Source organism: Mauremys reevesii, linkage group 16 (assembly GCF_016161935.1).
Source record: "Mauremys reevesii isolate NIE-2019 linkage group 16, ASM1616193v1, whole genome shotgun sequence".
In the NCBI taxonomy this organism is placed as follows: domain Eukaryota; kingdom Metazoa; phylum Chordata; order Testudines; family Geoemydidae; genus Mauremys; species Mauremys reevesii.
In genome coordinates, this window is record NC_052638.1 from 28,738,182 (window position 1) to 28,764,180 (window position 25,999).

Below are 25,999 nucleotides of genomic sequence, written 5' to 3' on the forward strand. Positions count from 1 at the left end.
TTCTTTAGAATATTTTCTATAAAATCACTATTCATAATCTGAAATCAAAGTTTGGGTTCCGGTACTCTTTCAGTGAAAGTCGAGAAAAGCCGCAGGTCCTTTCATTAGAATTTTAGCTCTCACCTTTGTCCTTCCTGCAAACGTGTCTGAGAATCACAAGGACTCGTAGTAATTCACTGAAATCTCCATAAAGTCACTTTTATTCTGGAATAGAATGTTCACACAGTGGCATTATTCTCCCAAAATTATGCTAGAATAGCTATTCTGGTCAATTTCCCCCATGTAGACAAGACATAAGGGTAAACAGTAAATGCAAGTAAAATTATGAGTTTGTGCTATCTCTTGGTCTTTAATGGGAAGGCATTTATATTGTATCATATTGTGTATTGTATTAGATTCACCACTGAGTTATGCTTCCACCATAGTAACCCAAGAGCCCCGACTACAGAAAGATTCTTTGAGAGATGGTCGGGGGAGGCAAGGTGCCCAGGGCTTCTACTCTACTAGGAGTCCTATAGCTGACCCAAAGTGGGTGGCACTAATTGGGGAATAGCAGGCTAAGCACTGATTCAGCACATCCCTAGCTACTCTCTAACTGCCATGGTCTGAATGGACTCCCCACAGCAATGTTAAAACTGCCCTCTAATGGCAGAATCGTAGGTCCATACTTACCCGCCGGGTCGACGCGGAGAGTTCGACTTCTCGGAGTTTGAACTATCGCGTCTAATCTAGACGCGATAGTTCGAACTCCGAACGCGCTCCTGTCGACTCCGGAACTCCACCACCGCAAACGGCGGTGGCAGAGTTGACGGGGGAGCCGCGGAGTTCGATCCCACGGCGTCTGGACAGGTAGGAAATTCGAACTAAGGTAGTTCGACTTCAGCTACGCTATTCGCGTAGCTGAAGTCGCGTACCTTAGTTCGACCCCCACCCCTCCGTAGTGTAGACCAGGCCTCAGAGAGGGTAGTGCTACAAACAGCACTCCTACTGGTTCAGTTTCAATTAGCAGTTCATGAACTAGTGGAGGTACCTCAAAACTATTCATTTCAGCAGGTTGAAATAAGGAAAGGAGTTTGCCCGAAGTGCATACAGAATCAGAGAAATGTAGGACTGGAAGGGACCTTGACAGGTCACCCCATCCACAGAGGAAGGACTGTCTAGACCATCTGACAGGTGTTTGTCTAACCTGTTTTTAAACACCTACGATGACAGAGATTCCACAACCTCCCTAGGTAATTTGTTCCAGTGTTTAACTACCCTGACTGTTAGGAAGTTTTTCCTAAGGTCCAACCTAAGCTTCCCTTGCTGCAATTTAAGCCCATTACTTCTGTAGAATCATATAAAACTTCTATAGAATCATATAATGTGAGTGTCTTGATGGGTCTGCTCGTAATATTTAGCTTTTGAAGACATTCAGAATTATCCTTCATCTGGCCTTCGATTCTGACTTTCTGTCTCAATGTTTTATTTCGCATAAATCAAATTAGCTAGCAAGTAAAATTTGGGGGTCATTTTGCCTTTAGTTGATATGAGCGCTTAGTAAAGAAATACTCAGAGCTAGTTTAAAACCTGAACACAACATATAATTGGAAGTAACTTACTTTAGTTGTTGGTTATTTTCCCCACTGGGCATCATCTATTATCACTTACTTACAGAATAGCAAACCATACTGAAACTAGAGTGAACCTAGGCTATGGTTATATTGGATTTTGAGCACATAGTAAATGATGAGACTTCCACTTTACTCTGAGATGCACAAGTACACAATTATTATTTAAAATAAACTCTTCCAAGAGTGTAGTCATTATTTCAAATGACTCTATCAATCACTGAGTTCTTTAATAAGACTACCTTTCTTATGCTAGTTGTTTTCCTGCAGAGTTTATGCTTAAAAACAGACAGTCTGTGTCACATTTATCTCAAGCAGATCTCCCTAGGGCAGCAAGTAAATGTAAAACTCTGTTTACAACCATTTTTCATTTCCCAAGCCTTTTAATATCAGTCTCTCAGGCCTATTGCTGTGTCATTCACTTCGTAATGTACTAAGTTGTCTTGTCTCTTTCACTGCTTGTATTGGGTACAGTGCTTGGCAATTTCACTCTCTTTGGATGACTACAAATTAAACTAAATTCAGAGGAAAATAATTTCCTTCTGTGCTGATATCAGAGGTAGATACTGAAAAGAAATATCACATCCTGTTAGTCAGGATGCTTACTTTTTCTCCTCCTTCCTACTGAATATTTTTTATTTCTAAAGAGCCACTGGTATGCATTTTGGTCTATGGTTTCCTGATATTGAATCTCAAAACTGCCAAAGGAAAAAATGGCTGCATTTCAAAAGCAATTTTTAGGAAAACCTCGGGATTATTAGGTTTAAACATCTCAGTAATTCAATACAGTGCTATAAAACATAATTTAAAAATACAGAGCTTTAAGGTTCCTTGCATAAATCTATACAGAATAATAACCTATGAAACGGCAAAGACTTGTGTATATTATTATTTATTTGTATTACCATAAGCACTTAGGATCCCTACTCAAGGAACCGGACCCTATTGTGCTAGGTGTGGTACAAATAAAGAACAGAGTGAGTAGTCTCACTGAAGACAATGAGACTATTCACAGTGCATAAATCATTGCAAGATTGGACTCCCAATATTGGGATTAAGACAATAATCATTTATGGTCTAATTCTGCAACCATTGAAGTCAATGGACGTTTTGCCACTGTTTCAGTTGTAACGGGCTGAAGTCTTCATAGACATTTTTATCTCCCAGTTATTAATAAATATGAAATATTGGAGGTTTTGGACTAAACATTCTTAGGGTATGTCTGCAGTAGAACTGGAAAGTATGAAGTCCAGCACAAGTAGACATACCTGTGCTAGCTCTGATTAAAAATTGACGGGTAGCCATGAGGGGCAGGAAAGGGCAGCTACCCAAATATTATCCTATCTGAGACAATAGGCACATACTCACAAGTTGCATGGTCATGAGGTTTCCAAAATAACAAGGATTCATAAGTTGGTCTGACAGTGCAACCGTGTTTTAGAAAAGAGAGAGAATACATTTAACTGTGCCATTGTGCGATGCTACTTGAATCTGTATATTTTACTTTGCCTAATCAAAATTCTCAGCACAAGACCAGATTTACTGAGCTACCTTTATGTGACATTTTCTTTAACTGAGACAAAAGCAGGAGCACAGAATATGTTTTCTGCTGAAGAAACCTTAAATTAAAAGTGAATACCTATCAATCGAAGTGCAGTGATACTTTCTGGTTACAGCTATTCCTCTTGCAACCTCATTTTCCTGCAGTAAGAATGGATAATCCTGTCAGTTTTCAAGAATTGTGTTTGTTTTTTTAAATATCTTTAAAATGTTTTTTTTAAAAATAGCTCTAGGATCTTATTAGTTGTATTATAGAATTAGTAGCGAGGATAAAAGCCAACCTCCTCCCCTCCGCTTAAAGTGCTCTGATGAGTGCATCTGTGCTTATATCAAAGACAGAGACTGTCTCTTAGGCATCCACGCTTCAGAATGTTTTGAGTTAGACCATGGAGTTGTCATGAGTCCTGACCAAGGGGCAGTGTAGAATTGCACTGCCACAGGAGAAGATGGGAGTCCGTGTGTGCCTGCTCAGCTATGTTGATGGGTGTGTTTGGGGTGGTGGAATTAAGGCCCCATCCATTCCCCACCTGTGCTCAGCCATTCTCTGCCTACCTGAGCAGTAGGGGTGTAGCATAGTCATAGCAGTTCTCCTGCTTGTGCTCTGACCTGCAATGTGGGTAGCCCATTCATACAAGGGGTAACTCATGTTCTTGTGCACATGACTCACAATGTGATGTACAGTTGAACCCTTGAGATTTTATAAACTGAAACCCTTAAACTCATCAGAAGATAATCTGGAGCAATATACTGTACTTGTTCAATCATGAAATAAGATATGTATTTGTTCATCTGACAGTACTAAAATTCTGCTATAACAATGCTAATCAAATTGTCAAAGTACTCTCTGGGGATTGAGAGAACATTTCTCTTTTTCACTAATTCTGACTAAAACAGAGAGCTCATTTAGCTGGGAATTCGTGAAATTTTACTCAATGTTCTTGTAAAATTTCTCAAAATACTATCATCCATCATTTTGTCATTACAGTGTACTCTTGAATATACATTATCAAATGTATCCTGGAGGAACAATTACTTGTTTAGTGTGTCATGCAGAAGTTCTGGGCTAGACAAATCAAAGGAATTGTTTAGGCTATAATACTTTGACATGTGGTCATTTAACAGAGGTACACATAGGAAGTAAGCTTGACTCTATTGGGATTATTTCTGCTATATATAGAAAAAAAATAAAGTTGGCTAGACATAACTTCAGAGACTCTGGTTTTGTCATTAAAATAATCTCTGCTGACTCCTTAGTTTTGTCTATGATTCATGTGTAAACAATCAGCACAATTTTTGTCCAAGAAAGTTTGAAACTTATTTTTTTGGTGGGGAAAGCTGTCTTTTTAGAAAGAAAAACATTTTAGTGTGGTGGACTCAAATTGTCCTTTGTAACTCTAGGAAAGCACATTTTACTGCATTGAAGTTGCTCTGCTATAAAAGAGGGCAAAATTTGGGTAGTGTTTTCAGTTTGGTAGCATTCAAAGTATCTACAATATAGTTAACTTTTTTTTGGATTGGCTATTCAATTTAAGAGTGGTATTGATGTAAGCAATATTGGGATAGCATTCGGACAGACCCTAAACTGGGTGATCAGGAGAAAGGAAGAATAGACCCCTTCTGCATTCAGCACCCTTTGCAAGAACATATCAGAATTACAACTGTGGGCTCTGGGGAGCACAGGGACTGCTCAGTTTATGCATTCTGGGGAGTATATTGCTCCAAAAGGGGAAGGACCGTGGCCCTATTCCAACCTTCCAGCAGCCCATGCAGTAGGTCTGTGGTACACAGGGGAGTACATTGCACTGGTAGAATGTGACTCAAGGCTTAAGGAGGATTAGTGCCTAATAGGCTCAACAGAGAGCTTTGTTTAAAGATATTTCTAATAAAGTATATTTTTATTTGCATTTTCAAAAGGGCTGAAGCCCAGCCTCCATTTTTATAGGTACACGTTTCATTGAATCAATCTGATTCTTTTTTCTTTTGTGATCATGCTGTTAGAAGTGCCTTTTAGAGAAGTGTTCCTCTCCATGGCTCAGGCAGACCTCACTATGTGTTAGATATTTGCAATACATGATATAAATTATTACAAGTTTTTAAGTTTTATCTCTAGTAAAAGCAAACCACGCCTGTTCATTTGTTGACATAGGATTATTTTCTGATTTAACAGTGTGAGATAGCTGATTAATTCTTGTTTCTATGTATTCATGAATCTAGCATTCAGTCTCTAAAAAAAATCAGAATTTTCTTGTTAGCAGTTAAAATTTACTATCTCCTCAGAGATCCATCTTGTCCCAAACCTTGTTATAATATCTACTCGGGTATAAAAAGGGAGAATAAGGTTGGGTTTCTAGTAGTTTCTAAGGGAAATACATGGTATTGAAATCAGAAACTGTTTATTATGAAATTCCAAACAATAGTGAAAAAACTGGGATATGTTATTTGGGGCAGTCTAGATAGATGACTATCCATATTGTTTGCCATAGTTTCGGAATGGTACAATCTTTGTGTAGAGTTAGTTGAATCATCATAATCATTTTAAAATAGTTATTTCCAACTAATCATTGATTGAAGAAAGGCAAAATTCACAATGAATTATTCTAATTGTTTTATCTACATGTGATGTAGTACAGCATCTGAATCAATCTGTTGCAATTTGTGGCTTTCTGGACATTAACCAGAGCCATATTCCAATCATCTGCTGCAAGTTCAGTTCCCAGATCTGCATGCCATGCTTGGGGAGCGATGAGGTATTTTTCCTCCAGTGTTGGCCAAAAGACAATAATTGGTTTATAAATTGTTTAGCTGCTTCTCCATATTGGCTCGTTGAAGAAATAAACTGTTTGTTTTCAACCTGGAAGTTACTTTTAAATGGTTGAAGTGACTTGAGTTAATTGTTTTGGAAGCAAGTCTCCTTTTTTTTCAAAGATACCACTGTAGTTTGGTTTTTAGTTATATTTGTTGTTGTAACTTAATTTAGTAGCATCTCATACACCTTGGCTGGTAGGAAGCACTTTATAGATAAAGCACCAAATACTCAGCTGGTTTAAATTGGAGTAACTTCATGGACTTCACTGGTGCTATGTCAATTTACCCAGCTAAAGATCTGATATAAAGTTATTAACTTTCCTTATAAAGATAGGTTTGGATCTTACTTACTAGTGTGCAAAGACCATGCTATTATGATCTGTCCCATTGTGTGTTGTGGCAAATTGTTGGCACTACTATGATAGATCTCACACTTTCTCTTCTTGGAGGGCGGGGAGGAGGCGCATTCAGGGCGCTGTTTCTTGCCCCTGAACTGGGATATTAACTGCCCCACTAGTGTCCTAGAGGAGGGGAGTGGAGAGGGAGGGACTCAGGCCTGCCCTCTACTCCGGGTCCCAGCCCAGGGGCTCTAGGGATAGCAGTAAACCACTTGAACTAGCAATTCCTTCCCCTTGGCTACTTCCCTCTCCTGCCCTCCCTCTGCACAAGCCAGGTGTCCCTTTACTTAGGGTCTTGGTCTTCCCCCGCAGCACTTCTCCAAACTTTCCTCTGCTTCCCTTCAAACTGCTCTCTGCTCCAACTCTTCCCCTTGTCTGATTGAAGCAGGGGGGGTTTATCAGGTGACTGGCTTCAGGTGCTTTAATTGGCTTCAGGTGCTTTAATTAATCTATAGTAAACTTTCTTCCCTCTACAGGGAATAAGGCTCCCTTCTAACCCTCTCCTGCTGCCCTCTGGCCATGCTGTATCACAGTGTTTACAGAATTGGGCTCTTAGAAAAAGCCCCATTTAGGTACAATACTTCCCATTGTATTAGGAATACATAACCTTATTCCTCTCGCAAAGAGGTTTAAAAATAAAGGATTGGAGGCAATTACTATTTTAAATTCTAATTAGTAAATTAAGTATGGATGTGTGGTTAATGTTTTGTTTCTAGTGCTTCACACTTCAGTAACTGATAGTAAACACTTGTATGTATCTGAATGTCTGTTCCATTATTTTAAAGCATCTTTTATAAAGCCTTTGCTGATTATAACCAGTATTGTTATGTAATTAAGTTATACGATGTTTTGGATATTATGGAATATGTGGTTGTTTACTTACTTTAACTGTTGGTGGCATGATTTGAAATTAACGATCTGGAGAACAGGATTCAAATATACCGTTTTTTTTCTTTTTAAACTTGTTTTGAAATTCCATTAATGCAAACTGTTCACTTGCTAAGCCTGCTGTAAAATAAGGTGAAACAATGCACCAGCAGCAAAACAGGGCAACTGTCTCCATTCATCTTATTGGAAAGTTGGGGTCTTATTATAAAAATGTGCCAGTGCTATTAACTGCTGCACTTCAGAATAGCATGCTTCCAGCAAGTGTACGTGACCAGTATAACTGGCTATAACTTACACATCATGGTGCTCCATTCATTTGAAAGGACACTCCATAGGAAACTGCTCCTGAAACACATCCATATTTTAGGTTAAGTGAATGCAGTTATGCATCAAGCTGAGCCAGCTACAGTATTTAGAGTTTTGATTGCGCCCAAAACAGATGAATGTGGACAAAAATAGCCCTATGTACCGAGGTGACTTTAGAGGGTGGGTTAAATTCAGCTCTCAACTCTGGTGTAAATCCAGAATCATTCCACTGAGTGTATTGGAGTGGCTCTGGATTTACACCTGTGTAACTGGAGAAGAATTTGGCTATATATTTATGATAACATTTCTAAACTTTGAGCTAAATTTAATGGATATTTACTTAAGTGGTAGTGATGCTTAGCCAGTAATCATCAAGTAATAGGTGCTGCAATTTGACTTTTCTACACAAAAGTGATAAATAATCTGTTTCCATTTTCTGTAAGCATGAGTTATTATCAGAGAAAGAAGTGAAATGATAGTTCCATGGTGAAGTTTTTTTCATGAATAAACCACTAATAAGACAGAATAAAAACTATTTTTCAGTCTCTTATTTCAGGCTCCAGCACTTCTGATGTCAAAAATAATTTCACTTATCCGCAAAATGGCAGCAAACATAAGTAAGCTCAGAAAGGACAGCTCTGACTAAATCCTTTGTTCCTTGATGCAATCCACAGTTTATACCTAACATAGATTTCTGAAATTTTAAAGCGTTTTTCAGAGTCAAATTGTGGGGTTTTCCTTTAAAGGATGAAGAGTGTTCTTGGCTTTCCCATCTCCATCCTTTTATGACTCTTCCATAATATGGCATAGAGAAAATAATATTGAAAAATATTCACATCGTTACTTTAAAATGGTCTTATTAAATATGCCTGAGAAAGAAAAGTCAAATTCTTCTGCACCAGATAATGTTCTCAAATATATGCATAAGCCTCATTGAATATATTAGGCTGGAGCCATTGCAATGTCATAGTTAAGATTGTTTCTTGTTAACACTAAAAATGGAAGATCAACGTCTTTGTTTTATATGAAAAACACAGTGTGTCTGCCCCAAATGTTTAGCACACCCCGTTCATCAAATCTGAATGTATGTGTTTGAACAGAACTGTGCAAAAAGTACGGTGAGGGGAGGGCATAAATAAGTTTTGGGGAAGGGGATGCTGAATGTGTGAAAGTTAAGAGTGGGGTGCATTCTCTGTGGTGTGGCTGTGTTAATAGTGAGTTGTGTGTCTTTGAGTGAAGGAGTAGAGTGTGGGCAGCATTAACTTTTTAGTTCCTTGTCTTTCTGTGTTACATATATTATTATAGAGCATCCTTAACTAACACCGAACTGTGTGTGTGTGTGTGTGTGTGTGTGTGTGTGAGAGAGAGAGAGAGAGAGAGAGAATTGGCAAATGTCGTGTGTGTGTATATATATGCCTCTGAGAATAGAATATAGCCTTAAGTTAATATTTTGTTAGTATTCTGTAGCAGATACAAAGTGAATTACTGAGAAACCTAAAATAAACATTCCAGGAACAGTAAAAGTTAGTTGCTCAGTACGGGTTTAGGTGCTGGAACTAGGGGTTCTGATTTCCATCACATACAGAGTTTACAATTTGGTTCAATGGCTCTCAGCACCCCCACTATACAGATTGTTCCAGCATCACAGAGTACAGATGTTCTTTAAAAAAAAGGCTGAAAAACACTGTATGGGAAGCCCCAGGGGTATATCCAAGTGGTTCGTTAAGATAGGTTGTTAGTACTGGAGGCGTAGTCCTTAGTGCAAGTTTCACTGTATTGGACAATCTCATGGTCAAACTTTGACCCTGACCTATTGTACATAGCAGTGATCAGATATAAAGAAAGAGGCAACGTCATTTGAGCAACTAAAATCTTAGGGGTTTGTATAGACTGGAATAAAAAAAAACGTGGCTCTGAGTCTCAGAGCCCGGGTCAATTGACTTCGGCTTGTGGGGCTAAACATTGCAGACTACCATCCAGAATTTGGCTAGAGACTCTGAGACTCACCCCTCTCATGGGGTTTTAGAGCCTGGGTTCCAGCCTGAACCTGAATGTCTACACTGCAATTTTTAGCCAGCAGCCTAAGCCTGAGTCAACTGACGCAGGCCATTTGCAGCCATGGGTCTTTTATTACATTGTAGACGTACCCTTATAGACACCTGGAATGGGCGCTACTGCCAAAGGTCCCATTATTAAAGAGTCTTTAGGTGTTTTTACTCATTCATGTTAGTGAAGGTTGGTAGAGACGGGAGTGACAAGGTTTGGGAATGCTTCTAAGCACTCACTGACAATATTTTATTAGAGTACTGAATGCAAGCTGCGATCATGTGCATCATTTTCTACTAAATTAGGAGAAGGGGGAAATTATAATTGACAAACTCTTCAGTAAAAAAGCAAGTTTTACTGGAAAAGCACCAGAAAAAAAACCTTATCTAGAATATTCATAGTTGGTAGTAATTATATCAAAGTATTATTTTCCTACTAAATCATTAGTTTTTGAATGCTGTTATTTTCTTTAAGTGGACAATGGTATTAGACCTGTGCTATGTTGGTACTAGTTTCATTTTAGAAATTGCAATTGGCTTATAATTGTCACTTCTCAAAGACAGGGGAAAGACTGACACTTTTCTACACTCTTCTTTCTTTCAGCAATTAAGCTGGGAACCTGCAGAGCATTAAAGTGATGCACTTAATGAAAGGTGGCATCCTATATGCAGAACATTACATCTGAAATTTTCCAGTAACTCCAAGGTTCTTACTTCAGAGGTGGCTCTGGGTGGAAGGAGTAGATTCTCGAATACTCCTGTGCCTATAAATTAACCAAAAATGAAGGAGGACAGTTGTTTACATGCTGCTCTTATCTGCCTGGGCATGCTATATTACAGCCATGCCGTGTCTACAGAAAAACTTAACCATTTAAGGCCGTCACTCCATGGTCACCATGAAAAAGGAAAAGAAGGGCAAGTTCTGCATCGTTCAAAAAGAGGCTGGGTGTGGAATCAGTTCTTTGTAATAGAAGAGTACACAGGACCAGATCCTGTACTAGTTGGCAAGGTAAGAAATGTATTCTATGTTTTCATTTGTATTTTAATAGGTACTATTTCCTGCCTCATTGTGGTGAGAGCTGCTTTTTTCCTCCAGTACTTTTTTTTCATACCAGCTGCCTAATCAGCACCCTCTGAAACTTCTGGTATTAATCAATTCATCTGTCGCTCAATAAGAATCTGATCCAAAGTGTATTGAAATCAAGGGGAGTCTTTCCATTGACTTCAGTACACTTTGACTTGAGGCCTGAGAGCAGTAGGTTGAAACCTTCACTGCTAGGACCAAAAGGATCATTTGCACAACAAGCCTGATCCCCAAACTGGCCACTGTGTCCCAGTAAATCATCAGACCATTCTTAATTTTGGTGTCCAGTCAGTAGAGCAGAGCTCTCACCATTGTAAGACTAGCCTAGAAAATACCAACTTGTGTAAAAGTTCTAAAATAGTGCTTAAAAATAGATTTCACCTGACACACCAAAGTAAAAGACAAACGTAAGTGTATGTCTACAAGGCAGCTGGGAGATGTGAATCTCAGGGCATTTACACTGACAAGTTCACTCAAAATACTGAGCTCACCAGCTCTAGCTCACTAAAAATAGGTGTGTGGCACAAGCAGGCTTGGACTTGGGTGGCTAGCCTGAACCACCACTCGTGCCACGTGGCCATGCTGCTATCTTTAGAGGAGATCTAATGCAAGTCTGTCTACCTGCTCTGAGAATTACAGCTCCCAGCTGCAGTGAACACATACTCTCATTAGATATCTAGATTTTAAGATATTACTCAGTAAGATTAAATATGTTAGACTGCATTAGATATTCTGGGCCTGACTCTCCCCTCTGTTACACTTATTTTACCGCCTCCAAAGTCAGTTGGGTTATTTTAGCTTAAGAGTGGTGTAATAGAGTGGAGAGTCAGACCAGGGGCGTCTCTATGTTTTTTGCTGCTCCAAGCACGGCAGTCAGGCGGCCTTCGGCGGCACGCCTGTGGATGGTCCGCTGGTCATGTGGATTCAGCGGCATTTCTGCGGGTGATCCGCACCTTTGGCACTCGCCGCCGAATTGAAGTCGCGGGTCTGCTTGCTGCTCTGGTACCTGGAGCCGCCCCTGAGTCAGACTCACTGAGCCAAATTCTGTTATCAGTTTGTTGATTTAAATGTAAGTTAGACATGTGTAAGCAGAAGCAAATCTGGTCCATTGTGCACCTGACTCATGAAATTGAAGTCTGCATTAGTCATGAAAGTTAAGAAAGTTGAGTCAGCAATGGCTAGACAGTAATGTACAGTAATTCAATTACTATTTTAATGGCTGGAAATACAGTGTATACTGGTTTGTTACAATATTTATGTTTATCGTTTTATAGCTTCATTCAGATATCGATTCTGGAGATGGAAACATTAAATACATTCTCTCAGGTGAAGGCGCAGGAATCATTTTTGTTATTGATGACAAATCAGGGAACATCCATGCAACAAAGACACTGGACCGAGAAGAGAGAGCTCAGTATATTCTAACAGCACAAGCTGTAGACAGAAACACTAACAGACCTTTGGAACCACCCTCTGAATTCATTGTGAAAGTTCAAGATATAAATGACAACCCACCTGAGTTCCTACACGAAAACTATCATGCGAATGTGCCAGAGAGGTCCAACGTGGGTAGGTACAGATAAATGCATGCCAGTTTACATTTTTTGGAGTAAATTACATTGACAGTGAATCTTAGGTAAATCTAATTAACATCTTCCCAACGTCTGGAAGATAAAAGGTATTCAGTTCCTCTATTAATCAATTAAACATTTTCTGTCATTTGCTCTAATTAGCGGAAGGATTCAAACTCTGCTACAGTAAAGTCAGTATTGCCAATGATAAGAGATCAAAAACCTTGAGTCAGACCCCTTACAAGATCAAAATCATGAGACCGGTCTCAGAAATCATGGGATTTAAAAACAACCATCAAACCATGTATTTTAATCTGTCTTTTGATTTTTTAACACTACCTCTACTCTTTTGGAAATGTGTGTGTGATAATTTCAGATTGAAAAGTCAACCTTTAATGCCCACATACCTTTATATGGCAGCTCAAATGAAGACTCAGTGTATGCATATTGAAGGAGAATTAGAATAGAGAGGATGCAGAATGGTGGTTTTTGGGGGGTGGGGACTAGTCCTATGTAAAGACTCATTTCAATATAATTTTGTGATGCTTCTGTTATTGGTATCTCAAAAGTACCCCTTCAAAAATGGAGAGCTAGGGCAGAAAGAAGGCATCCCCGCTGGTTGGAAAAACAGGAAGCACTTGCATTAAGTGATTATACACAAGATAACGCTCAGTGGAGCACTCCATGGTGTGATAAAATTAAAATACGATGGAAAAACCTAAATCACAAATATTTAGAAATATACTGTAGAAGGCCTATAAAATGGAGCTGAGAAATGAACAATGAACAGCCTCATCACACACAGCACTTCCTCTATGTATCAAGTTTTCCAGTTTTTTTTCAGTAAAGATTTATTTCAGCTGCAAATGTGTACATGGAAGAATACCTTTACAACATCAACCACCTTCAGAGCTTTCTGTCTTTCAGTGCAGTAACTATGTTTAGGCCCTAATTTTTTTTTTAAATAATCAATACAGTTATATTCAAAATATGTCAAAAATAACTTTAAATCATTCTTCTTCCTTTGTATAATTTGATAACCATGTAAATATCTACACTATCCCACAATCACAATACATTTATTTTTTAAAAAAAACCTCTCCTAATTAATAGTTCAAAAAGCTAAAAATTCATTTTATTTTAATTATTCTTCCTTCCCACAGCCCCTGGGTTTCCCCGAATCTGGCAGCACCCTCTAGCCCCCCCACCCCAGTTCAGCACCCCCCAGCCTCACCTCTGCTCCTACTACAGTTCTTCATGCACAGGCCTAGGGGGCAGCAGCAGCATCCCCTCTCATCTCCCCTTTTCCAGGCTGGTGCGGGGAGGGGAAGCTCCAGGGGACTCTTCACACCCCTCTGCCCATTCCTAGGCTGGATGTTGCAGGGGGGAGGAGAAGAAGCACCACCATCCTGTCTGTGTTTCTCACAGGAGGGGAGAGGGAGGAGAGAGTTGAGCCACCAGGGCTACTGGGCTCTTTGCTCCCTCTGTCCCCCACCCCTCCTCTGAGCATGGTGAGCCAAGATGAGAGACTCTACTGGCTTCCAGAAGGCTGAACTTCTTGAGGTTGGAGCATCCCAAGACAAGCTCCAAAACCCTCTGAAATCACTTGAGATAAAATCATGAGAGTTGGCAATGCTACAAGACTGGTGGTTGTGGAGTCTCTGCAAGCCTGTATGAGGGTCAAGGAGTGGGGAGGGGTTCCCCTGATTGAGAGGGTTCAAACCAAGATCTGTGGCACAAAAGGTGCAGTGATCTACAGGGTGTATAGTACTCTTCATTTTGGCTGAGCTATGTAATATAGCTGTGAGCTAGGGCATGGTGCCACTTTACATTTCTCCAGGGTTGAAATCAGCCAGCCAGAGAAGAGCTCACCCCTGCCTTGGGGATCACTACAAGCAGTGATTCTGTGAGTTTACTTGTGGAGAGTGTAGCTGTCCATATGATGGAGGTAGTCTTGGGTGGCTGTATAATGCCAATGTAGTATAATGTCAAGAAAAACATAAAACCCATGGGAATAGTGTATATTAGGCTGTATAATTTATTGGATGGAGATGACCTATAATCTCTATCATTATTGGTGACTTCCTAGGGCTTGTATTTTCTAAAGCACAAATTGCTAAATAGACCTCAGTAATTTGTTGAAATGTGTTTGTTTTGTTTTGTTGGAGTGGAAATAGTCACATAGAACAGGCTTCTCTATGGTCTGACTGAAAGCACCTCTGTGTGGCTTTAGCAAACACACTTACTTTTTAAATGTCCTTCCTCTTCTTTTTTAGGTACATCAGTTATTCAGGTAACTGCTTCGGATGCTGATGATCCTACCTATGGGAACAGTGCCAAACTGGTTTACAGTATTCTTGAAGGTCAGCCGTACTTCTCCGTGGAAGCACAAACAGGTATGACTGAGCCAGCCTGATTTGTTTGGAACACCATCTCTTGTTCGAGTACATTATATGAATAATTAAATATTTTGGCCCAGATCCTCAGTAGCAGCTATGGGGCAATGCAGTTCCTCTTGGGGGGGTGCATACAGATAGCTTTAAGCCACCTTCATTCTCCCTTCTTCTGCCCCACCTGTTCAGTAGGGTGGTCCAGTGGCATGTATTAGCATTTAAGAGAGGTATCCCTGAGACAGGACTGTTCCCCTGTATGAGTTGCAGAGAAATGGTGTAGAAGCTCATATGCCGGCTCTATGCTGCTGAAGAATTACCCTGGTGATACTTTTGAGGTCAGCTGTGTTGATTTTAGGGCCGCTTTCCCTGAATGGTATGGTGCACAGTGGCTAGAACCCAGGGGAGACTCTGGGCCATTGTTGCTCTACACACCATGTATGATACATCTTAAATACACTGTATAATATGCAGGTACCAGTTTTGCATGACTACAAATATGTATATGACATTTTTCCTTTGAATGTACAGGTATTATTAGAACTGCTCTTCCCAACATGGACAGAGAAGCTAAGGAAGAATATCATGTTGTAATACAGGCAAAAGATATGGGAGGACACATGGGAGGACTCTCAGGGACAACCAAAGTGACAATTACACTTACTGATGTCAATGACAACCCACCAAAGTTCCCACAGAGTAAGTGACAAGTCCCTTAATACATAACGGTTACTACTAATTATACTTAACACTTGTGTAGTGCCTTGTATATTCAAACAAATAGTAACTAATAGTAACGAATGGAGTACCACAACAGAAATGTGAGATAGGTAAGTATTATTTTATGCTGAGTCCTTACATGATTTGTCTAGTGCTACAGAGTGAGTCATTTTCAGAGCCAGGATTAGAAGGCAGGGGATTCCTGGCTCCATGCTTCATTTTGAAAACCATCGAACCATGTTGTATTATAAAGGTAGCTATGGTGAGATCAATGTGATGTCGTCTAGACTTTTATGGAAGCGAAGCCCCTGTAATTGAGACAGTTAAAACTAGGCTGGAGAAAGCCCTTGAAAATATACTTTAGGGGAAAGACTTACACTGTGGCAATGATGGATTAAGATTACTTAGTAAGTGTTTTCCAACTCTAGTTTTTAATGCTGCAGATGTACAAAAGCCTGCTCAGAAAAAGCAGGCTCCGTTTTGCATTTGTGTTCAGACTATAACATTACCAGCAAAAAACATCTTTGAGATTCTGTCAAAAATCTGATGGAGAACCAGGAGGAGTTAAAAGAATGGATCTTTCAATTCTCACCTCCAGTGCGTGTCATCAGTTTATACTGTTTTTGGAGATGTACAATATATATGGGCTTCCCACAGTACCTTGGTCTACACACACCAGTAGGCTCTTGAAGTGAGACTAACACTGTTTTAAAGAAGAGCCAAGATGGCTTTCCCTTATACAGTTCTCTCTATTCATAGCTATTTCCAAGTTGTAGCTTAAGATAGTCATTTCTAACTGTGCAAATCCACTTTTGCCTATTGATAAATATGAGTGAATGGCAGATGATCTATTTGATCTTTTTACCTCAGCTGCACCTACGCTGTCTAAGGCGTTTCTCAGGCAAGAGGTGCTTTCCTTGGCCACAGATGAAAGAGCATTGCACATCCTGCTAACAACTCATAGTTATGCTCTTTCAGCTCTTTGACAGCCCTGTAGCTGAGTGAGCATCACTTTCTATTTCATGTATTCTTTCAATTTAAGGGCCTGATGCCGCATCCTTCACTTGTATGCGTAGTCCCACTGAAGTCAAGGACTGATCATGTGGCTAAAGATTGTAGGATTGGACTTTTACTCCCTTATAGTATAGAATAGTAATATCCACAGATAGCAGATCAAACAAAATTTAGCTCAATTAAATTTTCAGATTGGTGACAAATAATGCTAGTTACTACAAGTAAAGTGCATTAGTTTTTAGTTGCCAGGCTGGCTACTTGGTTTTCACATGTATTTTCATCGTATTTAGTTGTTTATTTTAGCTCATTCAAACTTTGGGGCTGGATGGAAGTCGGTGCATGGAGCCTTAAAATTACCCCTATCCTGGAGAGGATTTTCTACCATGTAGGACAAATTGTGCTGAATTGTATTTTTAAAAAAAGTTTTTCTTGTCCAGCAAGAAAATAAAGATGTTTAATTTGCAGAAGTCTACCAGTTTAACACATTGGATTCATTTGAAGTCTAAGTGACTTTCTGTCGATAGATCAAACTGTTATTGTGCAACCTGCTTCAGTTTAGGCTTGTTTGTGACTGGAGTTAGTGTTTTGTTTCTGTCATATATGTCTATTGTGTTTACACTGAATGTAGGAAGTCCACACCTGGTATATCTCCACTGATGTTCCTCAAATGATACTTGAGGGCGGGGGGTAGATTTAGTCCATTATATTTTATCTTGCTACTTGTATGCTTTCCTGAGTTTGTTCAGGTCAATGTTGATGTTATGGGTAATGTAAAGAATTCCAAAATGGTTAATCAGTATTTAGGGGCAGGCTGTGCTATTTAAACTCTGGCTTTGGTTGGAAGGCACCCAGAGATTGGCATCACTGTAGAAAGAGCTGCAGGAGAATTGTGCCTCAGGACACAGTATACTGCTTGGAGCCTCCTAGTGCACAGGAGCATTGCTTACACTGCACCATCCTCGCCCTTTCCAGAGATTCGTGCCACTGGGACCCACAGAGGCTATAGTCCCCGAGTTAGGGTGGGAAAGTTTCCTGTTATTCTCCCCTCTATGGATCTGCACTGGGGCCCTACACAATCTGGCATGTACTGAATGGTGCTAAATTTCACTACTTTGCAGTGAATGCAATTTGATATTCCAGGTGAGAACCATGGAAAGCAGCAGATTTATTCTTTTAGGTGTCACAGCAGTAAGATTTTATCCAGTTCCTGTTATATAATTTGTGGCTTTTGAATGAATGTCAGTTACCCTCCTAGGCTTCTCGCAGTTGAAGTTCATGCCATGAATCATTTGAAATGTAATTTTCTCTAGATTTTTGTAATAACATCTCCAATATGAATTATAACCTTGATGTCACAATAATTTCTGCATTCTGATTGTATGATCAGTTGGCCTTTTAACTCCTGGTAGAAAACTAGAGGTGAAGGTAGTAATTGGGAAGGTAATTTTATACAGATTAGCAGCATAACCTCAGGTTTCACAAATGACCTCAATCTCAAAGTAACCTAGACCTTTATAATATAACCATTCCTTCAGTGGATCACTCCATTAGTGCATGTGGATAATTTGAAAGTTTTAAAATTTGCTGTGCTATATTTACATGGAGGAATGAAACAGGTAAAAATACAAATACTTGAAGACGCAAACTGTGCAATTACAACTGAATGTTTTTTGCCTAGGTGTGTACCAGATGTCAATATCAGAAGCATCCATACCAGGGGAAGAAGTAGGACGACTGAAGGCCAAAGATCCAGATATTGGAGAAAATGGCTTAGTGGCTTACAGCATCATTGATGGAGATGGTGTGGAGATGTTTGAAATTACAACAGATTATGAGACTCAGGAAGGTGTTGTAAAGCTTAAGAAGGTGAGCAATCCTGTTCTTTCAAGCCTATTAATATACACAACATACTTTATTTTCTTTCTTAGAGAAGATACAATAACAATAGATTAGTGTCCATGTTAAAATTATGAAAAATGCAATTGTGTATAATTTTGTTTATGAAGCTGTGATGACCTCTGAGCTCCAATTTTACTGTTCTCTGATAATGCCTAGAGCCAAAATGGAAGGAAGTAACTGAATGGAAAGCAGTACTACAAAAAAGCTCTATAGTGAGTTTATTACTGTAAAGTGAAGAAACTATTATATATTCTTTAACAGCGTTCTGTACTGATCTACCACTTGAGAAATCAACACCTTTCACTCTTCAAAGCATACTGAGAATTACCACAGAAATAAATGATGGGTTTGCTTTAGTTGTTTTAATCAAGCATTCATTTTCAAGTTGGTAGTGTCATAAGAATTTTAAGATAATGTGCAAAGTATTGAGGATTTGTCTGCATTTCTGATAAAAGAAATCATTTTAAATATCAATATTGCTTCCCTCACATTCTACGTAGATAGAAAGAAAAGGATGAAGTAGTGTGCAAGTAAGAATAGAAATTCACGTAGAACAATGTTATATTCCCGTCAAGGGATTCTGCCATTTGACTAGCTAAGGTCGTTTCAAATGGTTTGTGTTCACAATTCAAAAACAGTTTCCTTGTATTACATTGCTGAAGCCACTGCACATAGCACAATGAACACCTGATAGCAAGTCATGATGAAATGCAACAGCCTCAACTTCATTAGTAACAAAGCCTTGCACAACACTGAAAGCTAGCAAACACTCCCTGTAGTTTTAATTTATACCTTGATAACCCCAGGTCATTTTCTGGGCCCACTACATTACCAATGAAAGTGAGGTCTCAAATATGGACCATGGCATCATTGCCTTCCTCCAACACGTGGGTAAGAGGAGGCTGTGAATGTATACAAGTGAGGTTAAACACTAGGGACAAAAGGTGGGTGAGGTAATATATTTTATTGGAACCAACTTCTGTTGGTGAGAGTGACAAGCTTTTGACCATACACAGAGCTCTTCTTCAGGTCAGAGCAATGTGCTCGAAAGCCTCTCTCTCTCTCACCAACAGAAGTTGGTCCAATAAAAGATACTACCCACACACGCCTTGTCTCTCTAACATCCTGGGACCTACATGGCTTCAACAATACTGGCAAATACCAGGCACATTCCTCTTCGCTCTAGTGTATGAAGTCTGAAGTCGCTTATGTACTCACTCCCTTATTCTCAAAACAAAGGGTAAAATTGGGGTGTGGTGTGGGTGGACAATGGGCATCTTTGAGATGACATGGGCTTGAGTGTGATCCTCTGCATTCATGAGGCACTTTGCTACTTTACTTGGGGGATAGGGGGCACAGGCAAGAAGCAGCATCTCATTAGTGGGAGAATGGAGAATAATTCCTACCTAACAGGCTGTGGCGAGGCTTATTCCCTTCATATTTCTAAAGTGCTCAGAGATCCTTGGATGGAAGAGCTATAGAAGTGCAAAGAAAAATCTTCACACTGTCCCCACCATTATGGTTATGATATTTATTCATTAATTGTTATTTCTATTTACTTTTTGAAAAGTGGTTGTTCAGTAGATGAGTTAGAAAGACACTATGCCAAATACAAGTGCAATTCTATTACAATATTTATCAACTTGAACTGATATAATTTATTCACTATGTCATATGACTCGCATCAACCTCTCTTTCCTTTATATGGGCCAGATCTTGACCCTTGCTAAGGTCACTGGGTGCCAGCTGACCACCACACCGTGTCCATAAAGCAGGCAGGTCCAACTTCTGGAGGATTCTTCCACAGTGGGGAAATTCCTAGTTGTTGCAGGGCCACTATAGCACATCCTATGCTACCATCTGACCATAATGTATGAACACAGAAGGCATGTCTCAAGTAAAAGGGCCACTTCTGGACCTTTGATTCAGCCCCTAGTGCAGGTGGATCACAGGCCAAAGCAGGATTTTGAACGGACCATAAAATCCTTTTATTTACTTCTTATTATAATCATCATCATTATTATTACTATATTATTTTCTCTTGAGTCTGGACCTTGACTATACCTTGACCGAGAAATTTGGACCTTGACAAAAAATAATTGATTACCCCGCCCTAAGGCAGGCTCCCTTCCAACTGTCCCCAAGGGACTGTCTGCTAGCTGGGGATAGACAGAGCGCAGCATGCTCCAGACACGTCCCTTCCTTACGGCTCCTTGCCCCAACGTGCTTTCTATGTTGTGGCTCTAGCTGGAGTAGCAGCAAGGACTCCTGCTGCTGGAGGAATCCCCAGCTGATGAGATGTGGGTGGTTTCCTAAGCAGTACAACAGGCACAGGGCATGGTAGGGAATCTGGCCCAGTATGCTGAGTTTTTTTTCTCTACTGTAGATGTAGTGGGTAGCTCCTCACTTTGACTATTTAGCACATGTTTTAAAGGCCTCAGACTTTTGAGTCTTTGCATATTAAGTGCTATGCACACATCTGGTTTATAGGGATTCTGCTATCATATTCTAAGGAGCTAGCTTTTCATTTCAATGTTGGCACTGTCCAACTGATGCATCATCTTCTTATTTCTTACAGCTCCTAGATTATGAAACCAAAAAGTCCTACAGTCTGAAGGTAGAGGCAGCCAATGTACATATTGATCCTAAGTTCATCAGCAATGGACCATTCAAGGATACTGTAACTGTAAAGGTAGCAGTTGAGGATGCTGATGAGCCACCCATATTTTTAGCACCCAGTTATATTCTTGAAGTACAAGAGAACGCGGCAGCTGGTGCTGTTGTTGGGAGAGTACATGCCAAAGACCCTGATGCTGCAAATAGTGCTATAAGGTACGCTTTATGAATCTAGTCCTATTGTTTATATAGAAATAAACAAGATAACTTTTTAGTTAATATGATGTAATGGCACTTAGCCAGTTATCTTCTTTTATTTGCATGTGTCTTTTCATAGCTATTCATTTTGCACATTTTCTCATATTTAGGACATATTTAATGTACTATTTGTTATAGCTATGTCTGCATACCAACACATATTGGTCACTATTACAAGGTATATTTGCTACAATATCATCAAAGACATCAATAAAGTTAGAATAGAAATAACTGCAGTAGCTCAGATATTACTGTGTGGTTCCTATTGTCAACTATTAACTTTTTATGACGACTATGTATCTTTGCATACACACACACACACACACACACACACACACACACACACACACACACATACAGTGAGAGAGGTATAAAGTAGCATTTGCTATGTTTATTTTCTGGTGTCATCTTGCTACTATTAACTAAGATATGAAGCTATTTAAAATGCTTTGTTATCATAACATATGCTCCAAAGAGTTGCAAAGTGAATGTCTGAAAGCCATAGTAAAACATACTGTTGTATAAGAATACAGAGATGTTTAGTAAATCAATTAATAATATTAAATAATCGAGGAAATGATAAATTCTATAATGTTCTGAGTGTTCTGAAAATTAAAAGAAATAAATATGGACTAGGTGGAAAATATAAATATCTCAAAATATTCCATGCAAATTAAAGGAATTTAGACACTTTTCTAAGGTTATCATTTAAAGTCTTCAAATAATACATGTTTTTATTTTTCTATACTATATAAGAACTTGACAGTGCAAAATGCCTCTGATATATAGGCATTAATAAATAATGGAAATACATTTCCATTAAAAAGTTGTTTGATAAATTCCATTAATATGTCCATCTTGCAAGCATGCTACTGAAAAAATTATATTAAAATAATATGAAATATACTGTTGAACAAACACTGAAACATCAGTCTACAAAGTAATTATTTTGTCTAATACTCAATTTTCATCTCCTTCAAGGTATTCAATTGATCGTCACACTGACCTTGAAAGATATTTTAGTATCAGTCCAGAAGATGGTTACATTAAGACCATAAAAACTCTGGATAGGGAAGAAATTGCTTGGCATAACATCTCTGTCTTTGCAACTGAAGTCTGTAAGTATCCCACAGAGGATTTCAGCTCAGTGATATAAATATTATACTCCTCACATTGTTTATGTGGGGTATAACAGCTGGAATAATAAATAGCAGGATTACTTTTTTTTGCTTGTTTCTTTTTTTAACTTTAATAAAAGTATTATAGCTTTGTTTTGTCTCCATTTTGTTTTGTTCTTCACTTATTCTTATAGACAACCGACATCAGGAAGCCAAAGTTCCTGTAGCAATTAAAGTCCTTGATGTCAATGACAATGCTCCAAAATTTGCATCGACCTATGAAGCGTTTATTTGTGAAAATGGTCAGAGCAACAAGGTATCTTCTGTCTGTTACATTCCCCTGATGGGGGAAGTTCTTTATTCCTGGGTTGGAGCTCAGTTTTGTTTGGAAGTTGGAAGCTGGGTTGCTACTTTTAAGTTTTGGCAAAGGTGCCTAGGGCAAATAGAGAGGCATGGGTTTTTTTGTATTTGACATCATAATTGAACTGAATTAATGTGTGGGTGCACGCACATGATACACATAACATTTCAAGGTTTGAGTTTTGGCTGGCTATGGCCACAGGTGTATACCAGCAAATTTACAGTAGAAGCAAGGGTAGGAGGTGGTTTTCACAATCATGGGCACACATCAAATATTGGAGAGAGACTCTGCCTTCTGTGACAGGAAGCATAGAGTGGGGCTTACAGGGTGTAGCCCACAAATGTATCCAATCATATCATGTGTATGTATTATCCTAGTGCGGATATTCCTACTGCTAGGAGTAGCTTGTGCAAAGGATTACCTCCAATTGGGAGTACAAATTATTTTATTAACACCACTTTTGTTGCCTATATGTTTGCCAGTTTGGGGTGAGAGGGGGGGTGAGGTTATACTATTTCCTCAGACCTACCCACATTTAAGCTCAATATTATATACAATATTATAATATTATAAAAACATTTGTATTGACTAAATATAGTAACAGAAATAGTTGTCTATTTGAGCTTTATACCCATAGTATATTTATAAAAGTAAATGATATTTTTTCTTTCTTTTCCCTTTGGCTCTCAAAATTCACAATATTGAAAAAAAAATAACCCTATTTGAATGCAATATTATCTACCCAACAAAGGCACTATTTGTTTACAAGCTACCTTTCTTTTACAGGCATTTATTACAATTACTGCTGATGACAAGGATGATGCAGCCAATGGACCAAGATTTATCTTCAGTTTACCACCTGAAATTATTCACAATCCAAATTTTACACTCACAGACAACAGAGGTTTGTATCAAGGTTCACCATATATTAGTGTTCAGAGCAGCAAAAGTAGAAAACATGGGTATTATAATTTTATACAGTATTTTCATTAACCTTGACTGATTGATTGCTTTTGAGTTTTGCAAAAAAAGCAGAAAATATAACTGACAGTCAGAGACATTCTTTGGAATAATTTAGTGCATGTTCACTGGCCTTCAGATTCATAAATATATTTTGTAAATTACATGATACTCTGTATGATAAATGCGTTGGCATTACAGCCACAAGAACAGGCAATAAACCAAAGATTCACAATTCTGCTTAGTTAAAGGTAATAGGTAGACCACAACTTTAGGAGTTCACTATGACTCATACTGGGCTTGGCATGGGACCTAGGCTCTGTTGTGGGGGAAGGTATGGGATGATGTTTTGATTCAGTTGTGTTTGTCAATTTGTGTATTTCCTGGGATTTAAATATGGAGTAAAAAGCCTGCCACTGCAAGGTTGTCTGATGGGAGGGGAGTGCAGATCCAGTTTTTCAGTCTGATCCGTTATCTAGATGAGGACCAGTCACAAAAATTCACCTTCTACTTCCAACCTCCAATGCACAAAATGTGCATTGTATCCACATTAGCCACAATAAGATGAGAGAAATCCTCAGGAGCAGTCTTTCCACAATCCCACTTAATCTCCCAGTGTGACACCATCAATCCTGGGCTAGCAATGTGACCCCTAGCAAAAACTCCATGGGAAGGTTGTGGATGGAGGGGAGAGAGAAACAGAACAAAGGCATATCCAGTCTTTATAAATATTTCTATGCTAATTGCTTAATTACAATAGTGCATAGAGCATAATACATTTGTAATAATAAGTATTTAGCAAATTCATTTTAACATGGTAATTTCCCTGTAAAAGCAAAATTGTTCAATTTTACAGGAAACTGTTCATTAAAAATGAGCTTTTATACTTGAGAGGAAACTTGCTTGTTTCCCAAATTCTGATCTCAGCTGCACTGGTTTAAATCATGAAGCCAGCAGAATTACTCCAGATTGACATCAGGATAAAAGAGACCAGGATCTGATTACTTACATCCAACATGAACTTTTAATCTCAAATATTATAACCAGGGCTGGTGCAAGGATGTTTTGCGCCCTAGGCAAAACTTCCACCTTGCCCCCGACCCGTGCCCTCACCCCGAGGCGCTCCCCCCCCCGCCCTGAGGCACCGCCCCCCCCGGTGGCAGCTCCCCCTCTCCGCCCTGAGGCGCCCCCCCTTGCGGCAGCTCCTCACCCCCCACCCTCTGCCCTGAGGCACACCCCCCGCCCCAGCTCACCCCTGCTCCGTCTCCACCCCGAGCACGCCATCACTGCTTCACTTCTCCCGCCTCCCAGGCTTGCGGCGCCAATCAGCCTAGGCGCCGCGAGCCTGGGAGGCAGGAGAAGTGAAGCAGCCACGGCGTGCTCGGGGAGGAGGAGGGGCAGGGGTGAGCTGGGGCGGGGAGTTCCCCTGCATGCCGCCCCCCCCTTACTTGCTGCAGGCAGCCCTCCACGTGCCCCCCTGCCCCAGCACCCTCCGCCTAAATGCCAACGGCAACCGGGGCGGCCAAAGATTCGGCCGCCGCAGTCGCTGCCAAAGAAAATGGTGCCCCCCCCCCAAATCCTAGCACCGTAGGCGATCACCTAGGTCACCTAAATGGTTGCACCGGCCCTGATTATAACATTTACAAAACTTCCTGTATTATTTTGGCATGATTTCTTCCTTTCTGAACACTGAAGAAAACTATCAGAACTCCCTGGCCAAATTTCTGATGCATTAAAAAAAAAGTAATATGGATATTTATAGCAAGGTTCCTCAACATAGCAATTGTACACTCAAATGAAGTGGGTAAAGGACCCCATAGAAAGTATGTATTTACTTTCCTTTATTTAAAAAAGGAAAGGGAAAAAAATGAACATAAAATTAGTTTGAAGCATATATTTTAAAGAAAAATAAGTAAATCAATAAAAAGAAAATGAAAATGTGCTCTTTTCCTTCTAGCTGTGTTTCACCTTGAAAGATATTCTAGGGGCAGTATATCAACAGAGGCTAGAGCGCATAGAAAGATAATGGACTAGCTTTTCACCTTTGGAGACCTAGCTTCAAGCTGAGATTAGCAGTGAGTTTGGTAATATCAGCTAAATCTCTAATGGATATTAGTGTGCATCAGAAACCCACCACAGTTTGGCACCATTTGGCATAACTTGCAGTTTATTCAAGAGAGGTTCAGGACTAATATAGCAGGGGCATCCCATGTCAGAACTGAGATACATTGAAACAGCTTCAGGGGGAAGTTAGCACAGTCTCTGGTTTGAGCCAGTTCTGTTACTCCTTCATTTCTACAAGCATCAAAGTCATCTTTCTTTCTTTTTTTTTCTTTTAATGAAAAAGTTAACCCAGAAAAAAAGGATTTTATAGTGGAAATGCAGATAGTCCAGTG

General features: G+C 39.5%; 1 protein-coding gene across 9 annotated transcripts in view; it reads left to right on the forward strand.

Moving 5' to 3' along the window:
- The window catches only part of CDH11 (cadherin 11), a 489,120-nt gene that overhangs the window by 454,063 nt on the left and 9,058 nt on the right, over positions 1–25,999 (forward strand). For all 9 annotated transcript variants that reach the window (XM_039502746.1, XM_039502747.1, XM_039502749.1 and 6 more), the window contains 9 exons: positions 10,217–10,621; positions 11,971–12,265; positions 14,544–14,663; positions 15,189–15,356; positions 18,070–18,257; positions 20,869–21,122; positions 22,146–22,282; positions 22,477–22,598; positions 23,430–23,547. In XM_039502746.1, the coding sequence (XP_039358680.1) occupies positions 10,394–10,621; positions 11,971–12,265; positions 14,544–14,663; positions 15,189–15,356; positions 18,070–18,257; positions 20,869–21,122; positions 22,146–22,282; positions 22,477–22,598; positions 23,430–23,547 (1,630 nt within the window). In that variant the 5' untranslated portion in view covers positions 10,217–10,393. The remainder of the gene's footprint in view (positions 1–10,216; positions 10,622–11,970; positions 12,266–14,543; positions 14,664–15,188; positions 15,357–18,069; positions 18,258–20,868; positions 21,123–22,145; positions 22,283–22,476; positions 22,599–23,429; positions 23,548–25,999) is intronic.